This window comes from Nuphar pumila, chromosome 3 (assembly GCF_984573655.1).
Source record: "Nuphar pumila chromosome 3, dmNupPumi1.hap1.1, whole genome shotgun sequence".
Classification (NCBI taxonomy): domain Eukaryota; kingdom Viridiplantae; phylum Streptophyta; class Magnoliopsida; order Nymphaeales; family Nymphaeaceae; genus Nuphar; species Nuphar pumila.
Window position 1 is genome coordinate 129,622,473 of NC_143251.1, and position 10,244 is coordinate 129,632,716.

Consider the following 10,244-nt stretch of genomic DNA (forward strand, 5'->3'; position numbering starts at 1 on the left):
ATTCGATCTATTATCTAGAGATGATGACATTAGTGATAATGAGTCCACACAAAATAATCTTAACAATGATGAAATAGAAGAAAATAACAACTTTCCTCATCCATCTATCTATCAAGAGATTGATGATAGAACATACAAGGAGTCGATCACCTATACACATAGAGACAAAAATAGTTTTAGAAATGCTATAGAAAAACATAGTGAGCCTAATGAAACAACTACATTAAGTAATGAAAGTTCGCAAAGAACAGAGAGAAATAGGAAACCCCCTTCTAGGTTCATATCCTATGACTCCTTCTCTCCCAAACATAGAGTCTGTCTTAGTGCCATTCACTCATACATAGAACCAAAAAATTTTGAAGAAGCCAAAAAGAGTGATGAATGGATAGAGGCTATGGAAAATAAACTTAGAACCCTTAGAAAGGCTAAGACATAGGAATTTCAAGATCTTCTCAAATGTAAGAAAACTATAGGGTGTAGATGGGTTTTTAAGGTCAAAACCAAGAGTAATGCGACTCTTGAGCGATATAAAGTTCGTCTAGTTGCTAAGGATTATGGTCAAGAATATGGGATAGGTTACGATAAAACATTTGGTCCTGTTGCATGAATGGTTATAGTTAGGTGTCTTATTACCATTGCGCCAATTAAAAAGTGGAACATATACCAAATGGATGTTAAAAACGCATTTTTAAATGGGGATTTAAATAAAGAAGTTTACATGGATGCTCCTCTTGGAATGAATTGTCCTAACGAAAAAGTTCTTCACTTACGAAAAACTCTCTATGGTTTAAAACAAGCTCCCAAGGCTTGGTATGACCGTTTTGACAACTTAATGACAAAAAATAGATTTATCTCATGCTAGATTGACACTGCCCTATTTGTAAAAAAATCTGATGCCGGAATTGTAATCTTGCTATTATATGTTGATGATATGTTAATTACATGTCAAGGGAATAAAAAGAATTAAGCATGCATTGACAGAAAAAATTAAAATGTCAGACTTAGGGTTTCTGACATATTTTTTAGGCATTAAAGTTGCCTTTTCTCATAGAGGATATTTTCTATCCCAAACTAAACTTACTTGTGAGATTATTGACAGGTCAGGTATTACTGATGACAAAGTTTGTGAAACCCCAGAGGTAGTTGGATCAAAGATGAAAATTGATGATGGGATTCCTCTAGATAATCCAACTCCTTACAGACAACTGGTTGGATCATTGATGTATCTTAGCATCACCAGGCTCGATATATCTCACGCAGTTCATATCGCCAGTCAATTCCAACATGCCCCTATATCGGTACACATGAGTGCCGTCCTTCGCATCATCAGATATATAAAGGGGACAATAAATAAGAGAGTCTTTCTTTTTTTATCTTCTAAGTTAAATTTAATTGCATATACTGACTCTGATTGGGGAGGTGACCCAATAATCGTCACTCCACCACTGGTTTCTATATTTTTTTAGGAGAATCATTGGTCTCTTGGAGATGCAAGAAACAACAAAAGGTGTCTCTATCCTCTACCGAAACCGAGTATCGAGTCATGACATCTACAACCATGGAAATAGTATGGATTTTCCACTTACTAGAGGATATGAGAGTTCGCATTCAAGAACGAACAAAGTTATGTTGCGACAAAAAGAGTGCGATATATATTGCCAAGAACCACACCTTTCATGAGCGCACGAAGCATATCGAGATAGACTGCCACTATGTCTGAGAAGAATACTTAAAGAAGGTCATCGATCTCCCATATGTGACATCCGAGTATCAATTGGCTGACTTCTTCACTAAGGCGCTCTGCTCTCCTAGATTTAATTTTCTTCTTGGCAAACTTGCGGTCATCACACCGTAAGTTTGAGGGGGGTGTTAAAATGTATTCCTATTTATTGTATATATATATAGATAGAGAGAGAGAGAGATACATATATATCATATATATATGTATACGTATCTCTCTCTCTCTCTCTCTCTCTCTCTCTATATATATATATATATATATATATATATTCTAAACCCGATAAAGGGTAATTTGGACTTTTCATATTTTATGCATATTTCAATAGGAATATGCTTGTACTTTTTTTTTCTTTTTTCTTTTCCTTCTTTATTTTTTCTTTCTTTTTCTTTTTCTTTTTTACTTTTTTATCTTGTGCTTGCATTGGAGGGGCCCAATCTAGTCGTTGGGCCCCTCCAACTGTCACAATAGTGGCCGTTGGAGGGGCTCCAATGACTAGATTGGAGCCCCTCCAAGGGTCCCTCTTTGGTTCTTATAAATAGGGGTTCTCCCCTTGTACATTTTACTTTTTCTTTTGGTGTAGGAGCTGAAGCTCCTTTGCATTTCAATAAAGATTTATTTTTATGCCTTTGTGCACGTGTGTGCTACTTTTATGCCTTTGTCCATAATTATTCAAGTGTTCTTTGGGTGCCTTTGTGCACATCTCTTGTGAGGAATTAGTGCTTGTATGCATATTGTCTCTTTGAAGACATTTTTACACTCAGTACTCACCAGGGCTAAAAGTTCCAGAGGGAAGCAAAACCATGGCAAGTACTGAGGAAGATAGAATAGCTGCACTAAGTGTTTCCAGTCGTTGAATCAACCACTCACTAGATGCAAAATTATGGAAGAAAGGACTTGCATTCCTGTCAATTAGTTCCAAAATTTTTGCAAAGAATCGGTCCTCATCCTTGAAAGCTCTAATAGTCATAGCTCCTGATACGGACTCTGATAAGTGATTTGCTACCACTGATTTTGTTGTCCCATTGATCCTCATCAGTTCTTTTGCACTTGCAAAGTAATATCTCTGCCAATTTAAATTCACATCAGACTCAAACTTCTGGAATCACAACTCTTTAATCCAATTTGCAGAGCAAGGTTCAAAATCAACTCGACAATGCAAATAATGACAAAATATTCAGTGAAGTACCGTTAGAATAAAGAACAGCTAATATTATTACCTGCAATTGGATGCTTATATATACCATTGGTATGACAACAAATAAGACTGGCCAGGTGACAACTGACAACACCGCAAGATTACTATATGCATTAATGGTTGCCCAAACTGCAAATGATAAGCTGAATGGAACATCAAGGTCGACAATGCTTAAATCAGACGAGATCTGCAAAGTAGTTCAAAAGGATGAATGAGCGAATAAATAATGATCCTTGAAACACATGATGCTAAAAAAGTAACAAGATTATAAAACAAGACCTATATACTCTTAATAGTAGAAGACTAGGAGTCCTAGGTACAAAGCAACTCTTCTTTTCCACCAAAAGTCATTAAAAAAACATAGTTCACAAAATGCACGATGATCTTTGGCTAGCACCCTTCTAAAACATTTAGATTCAGCATGCACATAGATGGCACTGCTAAACTCTACACAGTTAGAAAACATAGGGCTACACAACCATTCTCAAACTACCCACTTCCAAGGAAGAAAAACAACCAAATTCAAATCTCTATATTTTGCGCACTTGTCAATGGATGTTAAACAAGGGATATAAACAAATATCTTTTGAAAAAAGCCTTCCAGCTCTTGTTCATTGAGATAATAGCATCCATATAACTGTTTATTGGGATAATGGCATTCATGTGACTATATCTTTATACATCAGGCTATTCATAGCAGTTAGTCATAGATCTGTTCAAAATGATTTTCAATAACAGATTATGAGCTCTTCAATAACTGCCACTGACACTGACACAATAATCAGGAACATCCACATCAATTCTTAAATAAGAAAGGAAGTATTATATAGCTTCCAGCAAAAAAAAATATAATGCACAACAAACCTTTTAATTTTCAGACTTACCCTGATCAAAATCCTTCCCAGAGGCATTGAATCATAGAAGGTCATTGGTGCACGAAAAAGAGAGTTCAATAGCTGACCAAATAATGATCTTGATGACTGCAAACCCAAGATAACCACAAAAAGACACCTAAGAAATATAAAAGCAGAACCACCAAACCCAATGATTGAGTAGACAGAAATTAATCGCAACATGCTGACATGAGGATTGTAAACATTGGCGGCCATCCACGAATTCTGTAGGATTTGAGTGCCAACAAAGGTGAGATGTGAAAGGGCAGCAAAGGAGAAGTAAAAGAAGCCTTTGTTCTGATTCAAATACTGAATGTAAGGCTTAAAACCGGTATCGCCTCTTTCTTTTTCCTCCTGCTTAATTAGTTGATTAGCCACAGAGACTTTTCCCATTAGGTTTGTATCAACAGATGCCTTACTGATCTCCTTAGCTGAAGAGAACCTATTTTTGCTAGTCTGAGAAGAAACAATATTGGCAAACTTCTCTGAACCCATTGTGTCTTGGTGTGCATTAACAAGGTCTTGAAATTCTGCACTTGATTCCAGCAACTCGTGATAAGGAGAAGCACGGATGATTTCTCCTTCTGACATTAACTGGCAGCAAAAATAGACAAGTTCAAGAAAAAGAAAAAAGGTTCTGCTTAAACAAAAGGGAACACAGACTCCTGAGAACTTATAACCTGTATAGATAGCCAACATGGCTAAGAGGCAAAAATCAATTGAATGGATGGGAGATATGCTTAGTTATTCATGTTTTGCAAAATCAGCATAAAACTAAAAAAGAGGCAACACTCATGGCAAGTTTTGCAAACTACCATAGCACAAATCGGTACCAAGGAATGCTGACAAATCCTACTGAATCAAAACTATCACTGCATCAAAAAGTGAGTGTTTAATTGCATCAACATAGAGAAGAAGATCTCAGCATACCTTTCTACATTTATTTTACTAACTTTTTCAGTTTATTAGCATTGGCTTGCTATGATACTGAGCAAGGTTGTAAGTATAGTATCATTACCAGTATCGTTCAGGCCCAAAATAAGATACGTATTGTATCATAAAAAATTCTAACTTTTAATAAAAAAATTCTAAAAATTTCAAAAAAATCATGAAAATCAAAAAATTTGGAAAAAGTTGTAAAAAATCATAACACATGAAACAATGATGAATTGCACAAAATATAACCATAAAATCACATATGAAACATTTATGTCTCTAAACGGTATAATACATCATCAAAAACCAACTATCTCACAATAACAATGCAAAATATTAAATATCTTGCAATTAAAAACTTGCCACAATACTCATACTTTTATATTACATAAATAAAAATATTATGGCAATAGTTGCACTCAAATTCAACTTATTACTTGAGTGCCCCATTGCCATGTCGGATCATCCGATGCCATCTTTGTTGGAGGAGTGTGGATCCTGATTTTTACCTTGATATAAATGTTTAATTTTCGCAGATCTAACTCGAACAAACTGTAAAAGTCCTCCCCTTTGCGTACGGATCAGCCCCCAAATCGTTTTCACGAATCCTAGAGTGCGTGGATACCCCCTCTAATGGCCTCTACAGAAATGAGGGAGTCAGCCTTCAAGAGGTCTTTAAAATAAATTAAAAAATTATGATTCGGCCCTTTTTAAAGTGTACTAAAAGTATATCATATGATAAACCATGTATCGTACGATATAGTACGGTACACCCTGTATCGTACGATGCAGTATGGTATACCTTGTATCGTACGATATGGTACGGTGCACCCTGTATCGTACGATACGATACAGGGTTGTATCATACGATATAGATACTATACACACTCATATCGCAATAAGAGTGTAGCATATCATTATTTCTCATAGTAATGATATGCATCATACCGGATCGTACGATACGGTATGATACAACATTGATACTAAGTACCCAAAGCACTTACCTTGAGTCCTAGTCAAGCCCCAAATTTTACGTTTATGAATGACCACACAAATAAACATAAGAAATCAGGAATGAAACAAATCAAAGGGATCTACTAATATTTGCTGCACAACGTCAAAAAGAAAAAAGAGAGTCGTAGAGCTTATTTATTTACAAGAACATGCTCAAAAGGAAGTACGGAGAAAATGACAAAAGGAAGAAGGATGAAACTAACCAGTATTGTATCAAAGGCTGGAAGAAAATCAACCTGGTGAGTCACTAACAAGGCGGTCTTCCCTGACAAGGCTCCCATGATACATTCCTGACAAATGCCAAGTTAGCCTTATATAAGAGCAAAACATAAAATTTGTAATTTAATAGGGATATACGGCTAATTTTACATTAAACAAGCTGCTAGCAGTGTGTGCATCAACAGCACTAAATGGATCATCCAAGAGATAAATATCTGCATCCTGATACACAGCACGGGCCAGCTGGATACGTTGCTTCTGACCACCACTGAGGTTAACCCCTCTTTCTCCTATTTCAGTGAGATCTCCAAAGGGCAACATCTCAAGGTCTTTTGCTAGTGAACACTTCTCAACTGTCTGCTGATACTTTTCCTTATTCATGGAAGACCCAAACAGGATGTTGTCCCTTATTGTTCCACTCTGAATCCAAGCACTCTGAGAAACATACGCAATTGTGCCAAAAACTTGCAACTGCAAAAGAACATGGCAGGAATATAGATCTAAGGGAACAGGAATCCTTATAAAATAATGGTTGATATATGGGGCATGTATGACTAAAGACACTGAATTTAGAAGATTACTTGTGAATTCCATCTGAGTTTGATTCAGTGACCAGACCATCATTTGTGGTCAATGAATGCAGCTTGAGTTACAAAGACACTTCAATGTAGGGGTGCATAACAATGAGCCCCTGTTTGAGGCTCACTTAGTTAAATGAACCAAGCTTGAGCTTGAACTTAGGCTCAATAAAGCTTGATAAAGCTCATTTAGGCTCAGATTTTTTTTTAATGCGTATATTCATACAGTTAGGTCATATAGTTTCTTTGTTGCACAAAAGACAAATAAATAAATCTTACCCTATTGAGTAGGCCATTTACCATCTTTGAAAGAGGTACCAGGTTCTAATCCCATCCCCTCAAAAGCTTTTAATTGTTTTTAAAATAAAGTTAATTAACTTGGGTCAAGCCAAGCATAATAAATCTCACTCAAGCTTGACCGAACTTGACCTGAGACGAGCTTGAATAAGGCTGTTCAAGCTCAGGTTGAGCTCAAGCAAATCTCAAACATGGCATTTTTTAAACAAGCTGAGCTTGAACAGCCCAAGCTCAGCAGCCCTACTTTAAACCCTTCTTATACGTTGAGAGCTGCTATAGCTTCCAAGGATTTGCAACTACAATTGAATTAGTTAATGAATTGGGACTAGGGGTTCAAATGGATAGGATTTGGACTGGATCATGCAAGATCTGAATCCGAGACTGAAATGCAGAGAGTATACCGGACCTGGATCCAAATTAGATCAAGCCATTTCAATACTAGACATTCTAGTCACGAATGAAATGTCCAAACACTGTGATTGAGGAACATGAATTTGAAAATGTCATAAATGAATTGAAGAGGAGATGCACAAAGTTATTAATGGGCAGGATCTCCATGCACGGGCATAACCAAAACTTGTCCATGTCTAGCATGCTCTCAGATTAAGCACTACTTAGAGCCATTCCTGGTTGGAACCTTTCATAACTAGACCTAGACCAATTGGCACAATCAATATATAAATATATAAAACCAGGTTCCACTTCATTTCAGTAAGATCTGGAGCCTTTAATGCAGATACATCTGATCATATATGATCCAGTCTTATCTGCAGCTGGTCCAAATGACAACAGAAGATGCCAAAACTGGATCTGACTTTCCATTTAGTTTAACACTAATAAAACAAGATGGAATGATCTCTGTTGAAAACGTGTCAAAAATTATGATAAACAGGTAAAGACTTACAGTGCCTTCTACAATGGGGACCTCCCCAAGAATTGCAGCAAGAAGGGTTGATTTTCCTGATCCAACTTCTCCACAAATTGCAACCTTCTGACCTGGTTTGGCTACAATGTTTATATTCCTAAGAATGGGTCTCACGGTGTCCCCTTCCCAAGCTAAGTTGGCGGACTTTATACATATCGAATGTTCAGGTTTTTTCTCACTGGAATCCCTCTTGATATGTCCATTCACCAGCTCTGGAGCATTTAGAAAGTTCACTATTCTTGAAAATGCAACCTTGGCTTGAATGACGACTCTAATAACGTCAGGTATTGATCTTACAGGATCTTGAACAAGTCGCAAAGTTGCTACAAAGGTGAAGACATTGCCGGCTTGAAGAGGAACCTTTAAGAGATAGCAGGTGGCAAAAGTAGCAGTTGAAACCAACACAGGGGATGTCCAGAAAAGGAAACTGTTGTAAGCATTTTGTAGCTGAAAAGCTGATAACCATTTGTGTTCTACTTTGCGCAAGCCTTCTATGGCTGACTTGAAATGCATTTCCCATGCGTACAGCTTCAGCACCTTCATGTTCACCAGAGCCTCTGAAACTGCCTTGAGCCTTTCATCCTGTGCCTGCATAAGTTTGGTCTGAAATTTATGTTGCAGTTTTGCAAGGGGAGTATTACAGATGACAGTCAGTATAATGACAACCAATGCTGAAATCGTAGCGGATCCCACTGCATTGTAGAGAATTGCCAATGCAAAACAAAGCTGGAGGCTTGTTGTCCACGTCTGATGAAACCAGAAAGGGAACTCTCCAATGCGGTAAGCATCTACAGTCAAATAGTTCATTATCTCACCAGCAGAATGCCTCATCTTAGCCCCATTAGAGAGCCTTAGTTGCTTTTGATATATAGCAGCTGACAGAAGAGATCTTAACTGGAGACCAATCCTTCTGGTCCGAAAATACCACTGCCTCTGGGATAGTGATTCTAGAACTTTTGCAAAAAACAGAGATATAGCAAGAATGTAACCCTCGTACTTAAATGATTCATTACCTTCCGCAACCTTAATGAAGGCTTTAAGAAGCATAGGGCCTGAAGAAATGGTGAGAATTTTAAGTAAGGCAAAGAATCCAGACACTATTATCTCCCTGCGGTGACAGAAAACCAATGTCCAGAATATGGATGGTGATCCAGACTTATTCTTTTGCTTTTCTTGGTTCAATCTCTCAGTGAACAATGCATAACGGCTTTCTGCCCTGTCCTCCATGCTTAACTTAGGCATGTCTTTCTCCTCCAGAGGACTCTCCCAACCCTTTTTCATTATGAAATTCATCCACCAAAATGATAATCGACTCAAAACAGATGCCTCGGCAAATGGAGACACACACTCATCCAACCCAATTTTCACCTTACTTTCACCATTCAAAGGCATGTAAAGGTCACTATCATCAATCTGACTGAAATTGATTCTTGACTCTTTTATACATAGTAGGAGCAGGAGAGCTCCAGGCAGTGACAAGAGATCAAGCACAATCTTAATTGACAACTCTTTGTCAATTGCAGCCACTAAAATGGCTGTAACAGACAAGAATGCTGCAAAAAAGAATGAAATCATTGACCAGATCCTCAAAAAAGCTTTTGCAACCTGCTCTGTCCTGAGGCTGACTGTCAATCCTAACAGTGCCCATGTTAAACCATGAAACAAGGGCACCACCCACATGTGTAGGGGTACTTCACCTGTTCTCCATCTCTCTTGGAAGATCCAAAATCCTAGCACAATGTAAGACAGCCCCAAGATGCTGTTATAAACAGCAGAAGATCTTTGTACATGTGAAATATGCGGTGAATGAGTGCCTGTCCCTGCTGATCTTGATCCTTTGTGGACGAGATTGAAGAAGAACATAAGCAGGAGCAGCATGCTCACACAGAGGGAAAATCCATTCTTGATACATAGAGAAGAGTGGGTGGAACCCAATAGCACAGAATAAGCTGATATGCCAGTTCTTCCGCAATCTGAAGCATTAGATGAAGACTGGGATTTCCCACAGAAAGCAACCCAGACACCTATACAATTTCAGAGCTTTAGTTAAACACAGAACAACTTGGAGCTAGAACGCATTGATGGTCTTGCACATGACAGTAGCAAAGTCTTCTCAACTAACCTGTGACAACCTCCATAATTCCCTCTTTATTTGCTTATCTTCCTATTCTGCATTCATCAGAAAGGAAGCTTGATAACTTGAACTACATGCCATATGATTTCAAAGTGCAGAAAATGATAATGTATAAAAAAGGTGCATGCTGACTTAAAGGATCAGAGCCTCCTTTTTCATTTTTGAAAGAAATCAGAGATCAAGTTTTTGACTTATGACAGAAGTGGAGTATATCCATCATCCGTGGCAAGAGCGAAATCACAGGAAACTTTTCATACCCAGGAGCACAGAAGTTGACACAATTCTCCGCTCTTTGACAATTAAAGCACAGAA

The 10,244-nt window shown here is 37.7% G+C and overlaps 1 protein-coding gene across 1 annotated transcript in view; it reads right to left on the reverse strand.

Moving 5' to 3' along the window:
- LOC149843787 (ABC transporter C family member 10-like) overlaps positions 1 to 9,936 on the reverse strand; it is a 33,315-nt gene extending 23,379 nt beyond the window's left edge. Inside the window, exons 1-7 of the mRNA XM_090000968.1 lie at positions 9,921 to 9,936; positions 7,778 to 9,822; positions 6,149 to 6,469; positions 5,983 to 6,069; positions 3,821 to 4,423; positions 2,959 to 3,123; positions 2,510 to 2,804 (exon numbers count right to left, since the gene is read on the reverse strand). Of these exons, the coding sequence (XP_089857094.1) occupies positions 2,510 to 2,804; positions 2,959 to 3,123; positions 3,821 to 4,423; positions 5,983 to 6,069; positions 6,149 to 6,469; positions 7,778 to 9,822; positions 9,921 to 9,936 (3,532 nt within the window). The remainder of the gene's footprint in view (positions 1 to 2,509; positions 2,805 to 2,958; positions 3,124 to 3,820; positions 4,424 to 5,982; positions 6,070 to 6,148; positions 6,470 to 7,777; positions 9,823 to 9,920) is intronic.
- Between the last annotated feature and the right edge of the window lie 308 nt (positions 9,937 to 10,244).